General features: G+C 37.0%; 1 protein-coding gene across 1 annotated transcript in view; it reads right to left on the minus strand.

Annotated features, from left to right (window-relative positions):
• Positions 1-17701, minus strand: part of PDE3B (phosphodiesterase 3B) — a 179644-nt gene that overhangs the window by 41305 nt on the left and 120638 nt on the right. The window contains exons 3-5 of the mRNA XM_069554317.1: positions 12519-12767; positions 9585-9727; positions 2987-3093 (exon numbers count right to left, since the gene is read on the minus strand). Of these exons, the coding sequence (XP_069410418.1) occupies positions 2987-3093; positions 9585-9727; positions 12519-12767 (499 nt within the window). The remainder of the gene's footprint in view (positions 1-2986; positions 3094-9584; positions 9728-12518; positions 12768-17701) is intronic.

A 17701-nucleotide genomic window follows, 5' to 3' on the forward strand; every position in this document is an offset into this window, starting at 1 on the left:
ATATTGAGTAGAAGTGATGACTATTTTATAATTATTTAAATTATTTTATAATTTCATCATATAATTTCTAATTCTTTATATTCTTTCCTTGGTGAGATATTGTTGTCAAACTCTTCTTACTTTAGATATGGTTTCCTGAAGTTCTTTAAAGATATAATGGTAGCAAATTTAAAGCCATTGTTAAATCCAAAGTCCAAGCTCACTCACAGAAATTCTGTTGGCTGTTTTTCATCCTGTTTCTTTGCATGCTTCATAAATTTTTTTTAATTGAAAACTGGACATTTAGATACTATACTGTAACAATTCTAGTATCAGATCTCTCCCACCCTCAAGGTTTATGTGGCTTATTTTGTGTTTGTTCATTTTATTTCTGACTATTCATTGAGTGATCTCCTGAACTCATAATGTAGGTTTTTTTTCACTGAGGTGTGTAGCCACTGAGTGCTCTGATGCCTTTTTTCCCCTTTCCTCTTTGATTTATGCTTGACTTCTTAGAAGTCACCCGTGGGTCAGTATGATTTAGTTGAGACAGAAAATTTCTTTAAATGTCTTGCCTATGTGTCATCATTTGTTGATGGGAATATGTTTGAAAAGTTACAACTTCAAATTTCCAGGCAGTTTAAAAAACAGCTTTAGCTTTTACTTCCTGCTTGTGCAGCACTTCAAGGTCAGCTACAAGTGGAGCAGCCAGGGCCTTCTCCTTTCACAAATCTTTCCTGAGCATGTGCACAGCCCTGAAAATGTGCTCAGCCTAGCAGATCTTCAGGCATATGCCAGAGCTTTTCACTTTCGTGTGGTCATCTAGTGTCCAGGATTTCCTTTTAAATTTCCAATCAGTTCTTGTTTGCCTTAGTTGAAATCACAGCTTTACCCACTCAAAATGTTGCTGGCAGAGGGTGGTGGGTGTTTTTTGTTGGTGTTATTTTTTTGGAGAGCTGAGCTCTCAGTCAAATGAATTATCCACAACAACCTGGGAACAAAGATGTTTTCCAGTGAGTTTGGACAAAACATTTACTGTACTCTCAGGTTATTGCTTTTAATGCAGTTTTTAAAGAGGTCAGACTTTAATGACTGCAAAGCGAGTGGCTTTTAGCTGTAGTACCATTGAGCTGGGGAGAGAGGGTTTGGGAACTGCTTTCAATTAAATTGTCATAGAACCCAAAGCCTCACCAAGGTTCAGTAGTTAGTTTCTCTTGTACAGATGATTTCTAGTGTGTTCTCTGGCTTCTGTTAACTTCCAAAATTCTGAAGCAGTTTAGTTTTTTGCTCCTATTTTTGTCCCTGGTGGCTCAGATGATAAAGAATCTGTCTGCAATGCAGGTGACCCAGGTTTGATCCCTGGGTCGGGAAGATCCCCTGGAGGAGGGCATGGTAACCCACTCCAGTATTCTTGCTTGGACAATTCCATGGACAGAGGAGCCTGGTGGGCTACAGTCCATGGGGTAGCAAAGAGCTGGACACAACTGAGTAACACTTTTTTTGACTGTGACACTGGATATTACAGTGTACATCTTTGAAGTATTAGTTTCTTTTAAAACAGAACTTTTTAGTACTTTTCAATCACTGCTAGTACATCCAATGTACCCCTTTCCACACCCTTTATGCCACTGTTTCCATATACTTCTTTATACATTATGCAAACTGCAGGGAGTCATTGTTTTCATGCACCCACATATTTAGGCTTACCAGTGCTTTTCATTCGTTCCTGCAGATCCATGCTTCAATTTGGATCACTTTCCTCCTATCTAAAGAATTTTCTTTGCTAAATCTCAATAGTGCACATCTACAAGCAATACATTTTACCTTTTTTTTTTGTATAAAAAACACTTGTTATTTCACCTTAAATTTTAAAGGGTATCTTCACTGGATAAAGAATTTCAGGTTGGCAATTTTTGTTTTGGCAATACTTTAAATATGCCATTTCATCATCTTTGGTGACTATAGTTAATAATACTGTATTGTGTATTTGAAAGTTAAGAGAATAGATCTTGAAAGTTCTCATCACAAGAAAAAAAACTTGTAACTATGGTGACAGATGTTAACTAGACTCATTATGGTGATCATTTTATAGTATATACAAACATCAAATCATTTTGTTGTACACCTAAAACTAACAATATGTAGATTAACAGCCCCCACCCCCACCCCAAGATTCTATTAAGGGTGGCTTATTAGGTTATATCTTCCCTGATGGCTCAAATGGTAAAGCGTCTGCCTACAATGCGGGAGACCCGGGTTTGATTCCTGGGTCAGGAAGATCCTCTGGAGAAGGAAACGGCAACCCACTCCAGTATTCTTGCCTAGAAAATCCCATGGATGGAGGAGCCTGGTTACAGTCCATGTGCTCGCAAAGAGTTGGACATGACTAAGCGACTTTGCTTTCACTTTGCTTCGCTTTGCTTTATTAGGATATAGGATACAGTCAGGATTTTTCCTACTCTCATATTAAGATTTTTTTTTCCTCCTCTACAATCACCATGCTACAAAAGAATGCCCTTTACTGAGGGTTTTCCTTTGCTCTTTGTCTACAACTATTCAGGTTAAATAGTTCTATATTTTATCCCTGAATCCTCAGTGCCTAACAAAGTTCCTGATACATAGTATATGTTCAAAAATTAACAAACAAATGAGCAAATTGTCAACTAACAGCCAACCCAAACTGCTTAGCTTTATGTTAACTTCAGTTCATTTCAGTTCAGTTCAGTCGCTCAGTCGTGTCCGACTCTTTGCGACCCCATAAACGGCAGCACGCTTTCCTGTCCTTCACTATCTCCCAGAGTTTGCTCAAGCTCATGTACATTGAGTCAGTGATGCCATCCAACCATCTCATCTATGAAGAGGTAATGAAAACCCTGTTCTCAGCTAAGAATAGTTTCTATTCATATCTGAGAAAATATATCCTCAGCTGTTAATAGGTAATGAAAAGTTTGCACTACCATATAGTTTGAGACCTCCCATATTTAAGTCACAAAGAATGATTTCTTACCAGCTCTTCTTAGACCTACATGGTGAGTTAACGATACAGATGATGACCTTTGCTTCGGGACTGTCAGTAGATTTGAACTAAAAGGCCCATTTAGATAGCATCCTTGACTAAAAGGGAAAGATAACAGGTTAAGATTTTTAAAAACATGAAAAATTCATTTTTTTCTTATGGTCTTCAATTCATTAGCAAATATCTGCTTATACATCCAGAGTAAAGCAGGCACCAGCAAATTTTTTCTGTAAAGAACCAAGTAGTAACTACTTTGGACTTTGCAAGCCATAAGGTCTCTACAATTACTCAATTCTGCCACTGCGGTATAAAAACAGCCATAACCAATGATAAACAAATGAGTAAAATCATGTTTTTCAATATAATTTTATTGACAAAAGACAGGTATGGTCCTCATTAGATCCACAGGCTGTAATTTGCTGAACCCTGGCAAGAAGCAGGTTATCAGTATCACTGGAGGGCTCTTTGTAACACAGACTGCTACTCCCACCACCAAGATTTCTGATTCAATAGCTCTGGGAAAAGGTCACAATTGGCATGTCTGACAAGTGCTTAGGTGGTCCAGGGACCTCACTGACAATTACTGACCTAAAACATACGTTTTTTCACTATCTTCCATTCCCCTTCTGCACAGATAATTGATTACCCGTTAACACAGTCATATCCTATAACTGAAATATTTATTGTAGGTTTTAGGGTCCTTATGAAGAAATTAAATATAGGTGAGCAATCATAGTATACCAATTGATATATAAAATGCGTTTTAAGATTACATATTTTAAAGCCCTTGGCCGAGGGCCATACATATAGGACTTCCTTTCTTAGATATTCACTATCCTTTTTTCTTCTGTTAGTCAACCCTGATGTGGGCACTTTGCCACAGGATTAAGAACAAATCTCGTGTCTTTATTTTTCACTCAACTTTTTGTTAGTATAGGCTGAGTTCTCAGTAAGCTTCCCCCTCCCTCCAACTCCATTTTTTGTGTACTCCCATACCCCCTTACTCAAGGAAGATCTGTTTTTCTGTGACCTTAGAGGTTTTTGTCCATGTCTGTTATATATATCCATGCCACAGATGCTTACGCCTCACTAACTTGTGAATTCCTTTCAGAGGCCATAAGATACACCTCTTCATTCAGTTGTGGGTACAGCACAGTCAGTGCCTGGTAAAGGTGTTCAGGAGACATTACTGGATTAAATGAATGATCCTGTCTTTAGGTTGCTATTCTCACTTTTCAAGAGAACAGATCTTTTCTCTCTCCAGTTCTGAGTGAACGGACTCTTTCGCTCACTCCTGCTTTGAGGCTTTCTTTGGACCTTTTTCTCAAAATCTAGTTTGTCTTATAATCTTATGAGATAAAAAAAATTCTAGATAACAAACAGAAGGCTTGTAAAAACAGTTGGCAACCAATTTATCCACAGAAAAATTTTCGTGAATAAAAATTATAAAAATAACAGCACTATTTTGAATATTATGCATCATTCATTATTTCAGGTAATTTGCATACTTCATCTCTTTTAGTCATCTGAACAACTTTGTTATTAGATAAGAAAACTGAGGCTTTGAGAGGCTTAGTATTGTGTTAAGCTAAAATTCACAGTGGCAGAGATAAAATTCAACTTCAAATTTCTCTGACTCTTAAATTTTTCTGACTCTGAAGTGTATGCTCTTTCCACAAGACAATTCTGATGTTATCTTTGTGTGTTTCGCCATCTGTAAAATTAGAGGTTTAGAATAAAGAACTTTTCTAAGATAACATCTAGCCTCTAGATTCTGTAATTTTTTTTGCTCAAGCTAATAGTAATAATAATTTGTTCACAATGTTTTAAAAAGAGGCAGTATGTTCATAACACTCAATAAACTCATCTCCCTACCAGTGTGCAATCATTCTTTGTATTTGAATATTCATTGCCTTCAAAAGGAGTGGGAGAGATGGGGAAAGAAGAGTAGCAATGCCACCCAGGGCAATATTCAAATAGAACAATCTGTGTACTCTACCAACACCTACTTCCTTATTAATATTCAAAACAAAGACAGGTTTTTCTCCTTCAGAGAAGAGCCCTGAAGCACACTCCCTAGTCTTCTACCTGAACGGGGGCGAGGAGGGGGTGTCTTCTAGTAATTAAAATGGTTAGTTGTTTAGAATTGAGAAGTATAGGTCAAATTACAGGTTTTCAGCTCAGTTCCAGAATCATCCCATTAATTCTTTGCCTAGAACCAGATAAATATTTACCGTAATGAGATATATAAAACAATACTGAAGAAAATAGAGGGCAAAATAGGCTAGGAGTCCCAGTGATTATTAATAGTTGGCAAGAAGATGATTAAAGTCAGAATTACATTGCAAGAGATGTCAAATGTTATGGTCATAGAGTTAAGCCATATATTAACAGCTGATTTCTAAGACAATCAATGCAAATTACCTTGACAAGGTTTATATCATTTCATGTATTATTATTTTTTAAGTAGCTGTAAAAACTTGTTGGCTATACAATGTCCAGATTTTGCAGAGTCATTATCTTAAGAACTGAGTGGGATGACACCAGTTAGCTGTCTTGAATCTCTGCAGTTCAAATAGGGTCCAGGCTTTAGTATAATTCGCTAATAAATTATGAGACACATAATTGAGAAGCTGGTTCCCAAGTACATTATTTAGGGGACATACTATTGCCAGGCAACATTATTAGGTTTAATTAAAGAGCACTTTCCATGATGAACGATGAATCAGAATAGGTTAAAGGCAAGCCTCTTTGGTGGTGTAGTACCTACAGCTGATAGCCCTCAAAGTTTTGGTACGGGATTTGCCTGTGTTTCCCAGGGAAAATCTGTTCAAAGGAAATGAGCTGTGAGCTCTGAATTTGTACCGTCTGTCCACAGGGAGGGTCTGGGTCCCAGCAATCCATGCACAGCAGTTCAGCCACGCTTTCTGTGCCTGGATAATTCAACTGTCAGCTAACCCCCCAAAACATAAATTCAACCTTGCTGGAATTTCCTGACCAGCAAAATGTCATCCTGGGTCTGAAACTGAAGCAGAAAAGAGTATCCAGTGTCATGTGGATAGCATACTCCTGCAGGATACTTGTTATGCAGCTGTTCATCTTCAAAGACCTGTTTTAATGTAATCCCAAACCCTTCACAGTAAGTCCAGCAGGTCTCAGAAGGGTCGTAATGTCTAAAACAGGTAGGAAATGAAAATTTCCATGAAAGAGCAAAGAAAACATGTTAAGGAGACTCAGAGGCAAAACAGATTACTATTCCTTAGAGAACAAAGGAGGGGTGTCAGTGTGTTACTGTTTAGCTGTGACATCTGAGCCCAGTCTTTAAGGACATACAGAAGTAAGGGTGAGAGGTCTATTCTAGGTAGAAGGGCACACATGTGCACAAACAGAGGGAATATCAAACAGTTTAACTTGCCTGGAGTTTCAGATAAATGAAAGTGATACTGGAGTTATTCTAGTGTTAAAAAGTAATGGCCTTCTTAATTAACATCTCAAGTCCTCTCAGAGATGAACAGTGCTAAGAGTAGGTAACACAGGAGCTGTTCAACTAAAACTATCTCTTCTTATGTTTTTCCTAGTAATACCTATCACAAAGTTTATAATACTGCATTTTTTTTCTCCAGGCAAAGCATTAAAAAAAAAGGCAAAATTAAGTCCTATCTTACACTTTACACAAATAAGGCAGCTAAAAAGTATAATTCAGCTTAATTTTCTAAGGGAGTGAAACTAAAAAAGTTTTATGAGAAGACTTCAAGGAAGTTTCCTCTTCAAGGAAGTGTCTTCTTTAAGGAAAAATCTAACACAACTTATGTACCTGTTATTTTCATGTAGAGAGCTCCCCAAACCATTTTTCTACTCCTCTTTGCGAGATTGCTCGTGTATCTCTGTTTAATTTTTCTAAGTAAGGGTGTAGCTTTGTCATGAGGGATTAACAGAATTTTAAATCTCAGGCTAGGAATTGGGGCAGTATTCTACAGGCACGATAAAGGTTCAAAAAATGATTAGAAAAATAAATATAATCAAAATTTTGTTTAAGGACAATTTCTGGTGGAAGGTAGAAGATGGATTGGGTAGTGAAGAATATTAGAAATGGGAAGGATAATTCAACAGCCCACATAAGCAATAATGAAAGCATGAAATAATATAGGCAGAGTGATAAAGGAAAAAGGGAATAGAGAGGTAAAGAGCTTTGGAGATTAGACGTGACAGCTGTTATCTATAGAGTAAGGCAACAACAGGATGTAAAGACAACACCAAGGTTTTCTAGGTAAATCAGTTTTGTAAGCAACCACAAAATTAGAGGATTTCAGCCAGCACTGTGCCAGGAAATGACAGAATAACAGTAACAGAGGGAAAAGCAGCTGGAGAGATGAGAAATTAGGTTTCAGACATAGTTTCAGGGAGCAAGAGGTTCAATGTTTACATCATGTTGAAATCATGGGCAGGGTCATTTAAAATCATAGAGAGTTTATGATCAGAATCTACAGCTGCATTCATATCAAAACTAGGAAATGTACTCTCCATTCTGGAGTACTCTAATAAATTTGAAACAAATGCCTCATGAGTTCAGTCACAAGCCTGTTAGTTCTGTGCTTCTAAAACCTGAAGGTTCCCAAACAAAATGTCACCATACATTAAAGATGTATAGCTATGCTACCTAATACGGTTGCCACTTAGGTCTGTATGATAGCTGAGTATGGCTCTTTGTATTTTAACTAATTAAAATCAAATCAACTTTAACTTCCTTAGTCATGATAGACACATTTCAAGTGAGCAATAGACACATGTACCTAGCGACAACCAAACTGGACGCACAGCTGTAAAACATCCCCATCGTGACAGACATTTCTGCTGGACAGCACTGATCCAGAGACTTGAATTTCAAAAGGAAGAGGCTTGTAAATGCTTCACATATTCCCCTTTACCCTATGTTCAAAGTACACTTAGAAATTCATTACATAGCAGCTTCAGCTCCTGCACACTAGAAAAATTCCTTCTAACCTTGCCTCTTTAAAGGAGATGTTTCATAATACCACCAATTACTTTATCCTTTAGAGTTCTAAATCTTTTATGAGGCATAATAATTTTGTTCTAATGAATATTAAGTAAATATATTGAATCTGCCTGCATTTACCTTTAATTCTGAGATATATGTTCATATAAAAATTAGTTTTCCTTGGACCACGTTTCTTATTATTATGTGGAGGCAGTAAAAATAACCTTAACTCAATGTATCAGACATTTAATTTTAAAAACGTTGCTGTTACGTCAGTGTGACGGAAAGATGAAAAAATAGAATCATTTTCATCATTCTTTCTTAAACTCAAAACTATTCTCAAGATGATGTCTCCCAGGGTTAAGAAATACCTGTCGTATTTTCAGTTCCCAACGTCATTTATTTCGTCATATCCTGCTTCCGTTATAAAAAAAAAAAAAAAAAAAAAAAACGCCAAACAACAGCAACAAAAACTATTATCATGTTTAAGCTCTGGGCAAGCTTTGGACGAAAGCTCATTTTCCTGTAACATTCTCTTCACACTTGAATCCATTCTTGTTTTATGTATCATTTCACTCAGTTTTTCTTTTACAAAAATGGAGTTTCGTTTAGTTGAACGTATTGTAGAAGATTCAAATTAATAAATCACAGAAGAATCTGGAAAATTACAATTATCTAATCATTTCATATATAAAATGCTAATAGAAAGTTGAACAGAAATAGCTCTGATCCAACACTGCCACCTACTGTTTCAAATGTGTAACTACACAGATCAAGTTATTAAAGACCAACACAGCTCAGTCCTAACAGAATGGTTTAACAGGAAATTTACATTGACTACAAAGCGTCGGATGCGACTTCACTCACAATTTAACTATGGTTATGTAACTGACTACATAGATGCCTATAACTCACACAGATAAATATCTGTCCTGGCCATTAACAGGCCAAGTATGGAATCCTTTGTTTGCAGAGTAAATGGATATGCTTACATTCAGAAGATCTCGGGTCCTGCTATCTCCCAGCCTCTCCTGGCTGTAGTTACCGACACTCTTCCTTTGCAGGATAAGCACTGCTTAGTTCCAGGTAAATCCTCAACAGGATACAGAATGTATTAGTAGTCTTAGTTCCCCAGCAGGAACAGGGCTTGAAAGTGTCCTGCTACCTATACCTCACGTCTGAGGCAGCATGTGGGGTGAACCGTGGGGTGCTCCTGCTTTCACAAGTCAAACTACGGACCAACAAGAACACTCAGCAGTGGATGATGACTGCCTCCAATTTGGCCACCTCTACCCTGGTCTTCCCGGTTTCACATCTAAAACTGATTCTCGTTGCTTACACTGCCTCCCTGGTTCATGTTCTTAGGGCTCCAGCATGCTTTGTATCCAGCTTGCCTGTTTTGGGTGGAGAAGGCAGATTACCTTCTTTTTAAGGATCAGTTTCTCTACCAGGCCACATTACAAACCATGCTGTCCTATACCTAAAACACTTTCAGGGTTCCTTTAGGCTTTCAGAATTATTTCACACTTCATTCACAGAAACGAAGTGGCTGTAAGAGATTCAGGCTTCTTGAAAATGCTCTGGGGATTTTACCTTAAAATGCCAAATTCTTGGTGAGGCCGTTTGCCATTATTTCGTTCCCACCTTGGAGAAGTCTGGTCGATAGGTGGCAGACCTGAGGTTCCTGAGCTCCTCCTCAGGTGAGGGGTTGGTAAACTATTCCTACTGTTCAGCCCCTGTTGAATAATTTAACAGTGGTTAAAATTGTTACCCTTTAACATGCTGTAAATGTGATGCTAAAGATGGTACATGAAAATATCAGTACAGAGTACAACAAATCCTTGAACAACTTGGGAGTTAGGGGCACCAATACCCTTCATGCAGTTGAATATCAGGTGTCATTTACAGCAGGCCCTCCCTACATGTTCTTCCTCCATATTTGAGATGCTACATCCATGGATTCCACCAACCACAGATGGTGTAGAACTGTAGTATTTATTGCTGAAAAAGATACTCCACATAAGCGGGCCCACACAGTTCAAACCCATGTCATTCAAGGATCAATTGTACATTTTTAGCATGTATAGAAGCAGAATGAATATGTTTTACTCCAAATATCACATTCTGTACTACTCTTTCCTTTACCTTTCTCCTGTTTAAAAACTGGTTTCTGAATTCCTGATAGTTTAACCAAAAATTTTTTCTTTTGTACATTTTATTTATAGTTTTATGAGAAATAAGCAACTGATAATTTTAAAAGCAGATGTACCCTGAAGAAACTACTTTTAGAGGCCAAGCTTAGGATCAGGGATGAGCCCTATTTCCTAAAGCTTTTGTATTTTAACTACAATGCTAATGTACATAGAGGCTAACTTGCAGAGTTCTGAGCTTCTGAATTAATGACTACATTAAATTCAGAACACCTTTCACATTAAGAATATTTATCCTAATTTCTGAAAATATTCTCAGTTAATCCAAATGTTTACCCAGAATATTCCATTTTTGACCACTCTGAATAGGTGTTTTAGTGAAACTGACATAAAACAGTTTCTGCTTCTTATGAATTTCCCCTATGAGCAGACATGAGACCATCTCAGAGAGATAAATATGTCTTATATTTAAGTTTTCCCAAGGATGTTGATTTTATAAGATTCAATGTTAGTTACATTTACATTGAAAAAGCTGTTTATGTAACATGTCAGTTACATTTACATTGAAAAAGTTGTTTATGTAACATCCTTTCTGACCATAATTTAGGTCCATATACTCTTTCTCAGTTCTTATCATGCATATAAGACATTTACTTTAAATCATTTCTTCTAAGTCCCTTTTCTTTACTTTCTTCATAAATGCTTTTGCTCTTTTAGGTAACATCAGGCTTTTTATATTCTTTTCCAAAGCAGAGATAAATTAGATATGAAATTTAAGTAAGAAGTTAAAAGAACACAAAGAAAAGAAATAAGGGTTACTTCCTGATTCTTCTATGACTTATTCCTATCAGTAAATTGGAGTACTCAAATAAGCCTGATTACCTAGAATGTTCAGGAAATGAGGCAATTAGACATCCTGTTTGTTTAAAATGTTTCTAAAATGTACCAGTACGCTTTTCTACACAGTAAACATAGTAACAAACAGAATACTGATAACAATGTGATTTTTAAACATCTCTTTGCCTGGCTGCATGGCTTGCAGGATCTCAGTTCTCCACAGGGACTGAACCCAGGCCACAGTGGAGAAAGCCTGGAAGTCTAACCATGAGGCTGCCAGTGAACTCCCTCAGTGCAATTTTTATGTCTTAACAGTTTTAAGAATTATTACTTTTTAAAATTACTATTTGAAACCGCAAATGCCAATGGAAAATATAAAGGAAGAGCAACATACCAAATGAAAACCATTAATAACTCAAAATGTATCATTTTATTGATGAATTTATTGCTACCCCTATTTGATGCTGTGATTAACCTCTTTCTCATGGGTAGAGTGCTTTAAAATAATGTGTGTAACTTCCATTGGGTTTTGAGTAATGCAGCTGCTATTCTATACACTTTAAAAATAAAAGCATCACAACTACTTATCTAAATTTGTGATCAATAATTACCAAAATTTTGCCTTAATCAGGCTTACTTAATTTTTCAACATTTCTATATAACAATGCTGAGAATTAACAAAATGAATTGATGATCAGAGTCTCCAAACACTATATTTAACTTTTTCTAAACTCTGTATACACTATTACAATGAAAACTGATTAGAATTTCATCTTCTCTTAGTTTCTTTAACCAGCAGAATAAAGTAGTTAAAATAATCTCTAAAATATTTCTATTTTTAAAGTTTTATGATATTAACTACAGGTAAAGGTATCAATTTGACTATTGATAGCCAAATAAAAGAATTAAAAGCACTCTGAACATGCATAATGTATACCTATTTAGAATAGTGTTTATTATTTTCTAAAGGAAATCCTATTTGGGGTCAATGATTTTAAAGAAAAATCAATCCCATATCTAGTGATGGAAAAATAAATGCCTACTGTGCTACAATAATCTCCAGTGGGTAGGTAGAGAGTTCCAAAAAAATGTGAAAATCAGTTTAAAATAATGCTATGGAATGTCATAAGATGACTATTATAATGATCTTTTTTTTTTTATTGGTCCAAAAAGAATTCCTGGTTTCCAAAAAATAAAATAGATTAATGACACAATTTGACTGCTAGTTTGCTGTACAGCCTGAAAATAAATTTTCCTTCTGTTCTCTGCTTCTTAAAGATAATAAAAAATAGTTGCTACCAATGAAGTTATAACTGCTAATTACAGTAATATTATTCACAATGAAAACTGAATGGTTGCTTCATACTGAACTATTTGAAATTATAACTACCTCTGAAGTCCCAAGCAACTCAATGTATTATAAAGGAACGAAGCCCTTTAAAAAGAAATTCTATTTTATCTAAGATTTAAAGGAGCAGTTTTAACTCAAAAACATTATTAAACATGATAAATAGGGCTGACTGATTACTGTATTTTTGACCTTGTGAAGTTTTCGATCTCCTTTCTCAGCGGGGTCCTCTATCTCAGAGCAGGGATAAAATCCAGGAAATGGTGTGAGGGGATTAATCTTTGGCCTACAGGAGCCTGAGAAAGCACCCATCAAGCTACTGATACTCCGTAGGGAAGCAATGACTTGCGGAGGAAGGGTGGGGTCAACCAGAAGATCTGACACCATATTGCGAGCCTCATTTAGCACTGAAAGATCAACTCCACTTCCACCTCCAGAAATCTAGAAAAGAAAAAAAGACATAAAATTACATATTTGTTAGACACAAAATTAAAAAAAAAAACTTTAAATAAAGTCCATCTAACAATAGCTTAAGTAACTGAATCCTACTAAATATTAATTTTCACTTATTTGGACATAGCATAAATAATATAAGCAGTATGATTCTAACCTTAAAATTTTGATGCTGAAGTATGTAACAGATACTGTGAACTTTAATTTTTTTCTACATTATTTATTAGTATATTTCATGGGGTATCAGAGTATAAAGGAGACAGTGATTAAACTGAACTGAATGGTTAATATGGAAGGAATAGCATGAGGCTGGGTCCTGAGGAATAGACAGAAAATACTTTTTTTTTTTAAATTTATAAATGTTTCATTGATATATATATTTTTACTTTTCAAAAATACATATGTATTATGTTTAACTCAATTACCCACAGAAATCAGTGCTCTGGTGATCAGAATAGTGAATTAAATGTTACTTTTGTTGTTTTGGAGAAGGAAATGGCAACCCACTCCAGTATTCTTGCCCAGAGAGTCCCATGGAGGGAGGAGCCTGGTAGGCTACAGCCCACGGGGTCGCAAAGAGTCGGACACGACTGAGCGACTTCACTTTCACTTTCTGTTGTTTTACTGTACCTTGAATTTACATTTGGGTGTGTTTATAGTTCATAATTATTCAAAGTATCTGTTGAGTTCACTGTTATGTATCCTCACTACATTTTTAAATTGAGAACTGTTATGAAAGTTAGACCAATAATTAGCTTAATAATGTATTTGCTCTTTGAGGATTTTTTTTCTTTTTCTTAAGTATTATTTCGTATTACTTTATTTTAAAACATTCCCCATTATTGGGCCATAGCTCAGCTATTTCTAGTTTTTATAAGCGAACACCTCTCTTAATATGTCACTGTAGATAATTAAGCATATTTCTGATCAATAGCTTCCCATTAACTTGAACTACTGAAGCAAAGTAAATGAACATGTTAAAATCCAACTGTATATAACAGTATCTGTTTTCCCACACTCTAAGAAATCTGTTGTCATTTGACTTGGGTGTTCCTTTATAGGCAGTGTGTCATTTCTCTCTGGCTGCTTCCAATATATTTTCTTTGCTTTTAGTTTTCAAAAGTTTAACATATTTTACAGAAGATTTGTTTTGAGGGTGGGGAACACTGATACTATTTGAGATTCACTCAGCTTTTAAAATATATTTATTTATTTATTTGGCTACACCGGGCCCTAGTTTCAGTATGCAGTATCTTTGGTTGCGGAATGCAAACTCTTTGTTGCATTTCCCTGACCTGGGATTGAACCCAGGCTCCCTGCACTGGAGTGCAGTGTTTTAGCCCCTGGACCACCCAGGAAGTCCCTGCTCAGCTTCTTGAATTTGCAGAATTACATCTTTTACAAAATTTGGGAAGTTTTCAACTATTATTTCTTCAGATTCCCTCTCCTTCTCAGACACTGATGATTATGAATGCTGGATCTCTTGTTATTGTCCTCCAGGTCCTTAAGATTTTGTTCATTTTGCTTTAATTTCCATTATTGCATTTTGTAGCTCTATAAGCTTCCTCCCCCCTTTTTTGGTAACTTCTACTTTCTTTTTCTCCTGATATTTTCTATTTCATTTACTTGTTTCAAAAGATTTGTAATTGCTTATTAAGACATTTTTATGATGGCCACTTTAAAATTCCTCAGTTCAGTTCAGTCACTCAGTCGTGTCTAACTCTTTGCGACCCCATCAACCGCAGCACACCAGGCCTCCCTGTCCATCACCAACTACCAGAGTCTACCCAAACCCATGTCCATTGAGTTGGTGATGCCATCCAACCATCTCATCCTCTGTCGTCCCCTTCTCCCCCTGCCCTTAATCTTTCCCAGCATTAGGGTCTTTTCAAATGAGTCAGCTCTTCACATCAGGTGGCCAAAATATTAGAGTTTCAGTTTCAGCATCAGTTCTTCCAATGAACACCCAGGACTGATCTCCTTTAGGATGGACTGGTTGGATCTCCTTACAGTCCGAGAGACTCTCAAGTCTTCTCCAACACCACAGTTCAAAAGCATCAATTCTTCAGCGCTCAGCTTTATCATTCAACTCTCACATCCATACATGACCACTGGAAAAACCATAGCATTGACTAGACAGATCTTTGTTGACAAAGTAATGTCTCTGCTTTTGAATATGCTGTCTAGGTTGGTCATAACTTTCCTTCCAAGGAGTAAGCGTCTTTTAATTTCATGGCTGCAGTCACCGTCTGCAGTGATTTTGGGGACCCAAAAAATAAAGTCTGACACTGTTTCCACTGTTTTCCTATCTATTTGTCATGAAGTGATGAGACCTGATGCCATGATCTTTGTTTTCTGAATGTTGAGCTTTAAGCCAACTTTTTCACTCTCCTCTTTCACTTTCATCAAGAGGCTCTTTAGTTCTTCTTCACTTTCTGCCATAAGGATGGTGTCATCTGCATATCTGAGGTTCTTGATATTTCTCCTGGCAATCTTGATTCCAGCTTGTGCTTCATCCAGCCCAGCATTTCTCATGATGTACTCTGTATATAAGTTAAATAAGCAGGGTGACAATATACAGCCTTGACGTACTCCTTTTCCTATTTGGAACCAGTCTGTTGTTTCATGTCCAGTTCTAACTGTTGCTTCCTGACCTGCATTCAAGTTTCTTAAGAGGCAGGTCAGGTATTCTGGTATTCACATCTCTTTCAGAATTTTCCACAGTTTATTGTGATCCATGCACTCAAAGGCTTTGGCATAGTCAATAAAGCAGAAGTAGATGCTTTTCTGGAACTCTCTTCCTTTTTTGATGATCCAGCGGATGTTGGTAAATTGATCTCTGGTTCCTCTGCCTTTTCTAAAACCAACTTGAAAATCTGGAAGTTCATGGTTCACGTATTGCTGAAGCCTAGCTTGGAGAATTTTGAGCACTACTTTACTAGTGTGTGAAATGAGTGCAATTGTATTGTAGTTTGAACATTCTTTGGCATTGCCTTTCTTTGAGATTGGAATGAAAACTGACCATTTCCAGTCCTGTGGCCACTGCTGAGTTTTCCAAATTTGCTGATATATTGATTGCAGCACTTTCATAGCATCATCTTTTAGGATTTGAAATAGCTCAACTGGAATTCCATCACCTCCACTAGCTTTGTTCATAGTGATGCTTCCTAAGGCCCACTTGACTTCACATTCCAGGATGTCTGGCTCTAGGTTAGTGTGAGTGATCACACCATTGTAATTATCTGGGTCATTAAGATTTTTTTTGTACAGTTCTTCTGTGTATTCTTGCCATCTCTTCTTAGTATCTTCTGCTTCTGTTAGGTCCATACCATTTCTGTCCTTTATCGAGCCCATCTTTGCATGAAATGTTCCCTTGGTATCTCTAATTTTCTTGAAGAGATCTCTAGTCTTTCCCATTCTATTGTTTTCCTCTATTTCTTTGCATTGCTGGCTGAGGAAGGCTTTCTTATCTCTCCTTGCTGTTCTTTGGAACTCTGTATTCAGATGGGTATATCTTTCCTTTTCTCCTTTGCTTTTCTTTTTTTTTTTTTTTTTTTACTTTATTTTACTTTACAATACTGTATTGGTTTTGCCATACATCTCCTTTGCTTTTCACTTCTCTTCTTTACACAGCTATCTGTAAGGCCTCCTCAGACAGCCATTTTGCTTTTTTGCATTTCTTTTTCTTGGTGATGGTCTTGATTCCTGTCTCCTCTACAGTGTCACGAACCTCCATTCATAGTTCATCAGGCACTCTGTCTATCAGATCTAGTCCCTTAAATCTATTAAAATTCCTAGTCAGTTTCAAATCTGATTCATGTTGGTGTTAATAATTGATTATCTTTTCTCACTCAAGTTGTAAGTTTCCTGGTTCTTGATATGACAGGTGATTTTCAAAATTCTTGTCAACATTTTTTAACTATACTAGAAGACTCTGGGTCCTATTTACATCTTTTATAGTAGGGGGTGATCTTTCTGTTTAGATTTAGTACTATGTCCTACACTGCTTTTTCAGGCTGTAGTTCTAATGAAATTTAATTTTCAGGGCATTCACAGTGGTACTTTTAGTCTGCCTGATTTCCTTCTGGTTCCACCAGGGCTGGTGCCTAGCAGTGGGAGTTGCAATTTGAGAGACCTGGATTTGATTCGATCCCTGGGTTGGGAAGATCCCCTGAAAAAGGGCATGGCTACCCACTCCAGCATTTTGGCCTGGATAACTCCATGTACAGAGGAGCATGGCGAGCTACGGTCTATGGGGCCGCAAAGAGTCAGCCACCACTGAGGAACTCCCCAGGTTGGGCTATCTGTTGCAAAGTCAGGAAAGGGAGTCTCCAGGCCACAGGACAAAGAGCACTTTCTGGGCCAGCACCAGGCACCAGTGTTGGGGAGACCTGGCCACCTCCTGCCTTGCTGGGGAAGGAGAGTCCCATACTTAGTAGAGAATGAGCATACTTCCCTGGCCACTTAATATGAATGGAGTTCCGGATCAATTTGCCCTTGGTGGTGTTGGCAAGACTCATTCAGTTTTGAAGAAAGGAAGAGCCTACCAGCATCACAGTCTGTGGCTAGGTTGGAAGTCTACATTACCTTTGCTGTTGGGTGACAGTTGTAAGATACCTTATCACAGGTGTGTGGGTGGGTGTGTGTGTGTGTGTGTGTGTGTTATATATATATATGTTAAATATTTAAAAAAAAGAAAAAGGCAGCACAAAATAAGGTTGGAGAAGCATGTTGGAACCAATATTTGAGAACATAAGATTCCAGGATAAGGAATATGGGCAATGGAAAGTCACAGATTTTGAGCAGGTCAAAGAGAAATACAGCAAGAAAAAGAAAAAGGAAGTGATGGAGGGCACCGAAAAGAATGCACTACTTATGATGTTAAAACCCAACAAATGTGTGCGAAAAGAGCATTCCAGGCA

Source organism: Ovis canadensis, chromosome 15 (assembly GCF_042477335.2).
Source record: "Ovis canadensis isolate MfBH-ARS-UI-01 breed Bighorn chromosome 15, ARS-UI_OviCan_v2, whole genome shotgun sequence".
NCBI classification, from domain to species: Eukaryota; Metazoa; Chordata; class Mammalia; order Artiodactyla; family Bovidae; genus Ovis; species Ovis canadensis.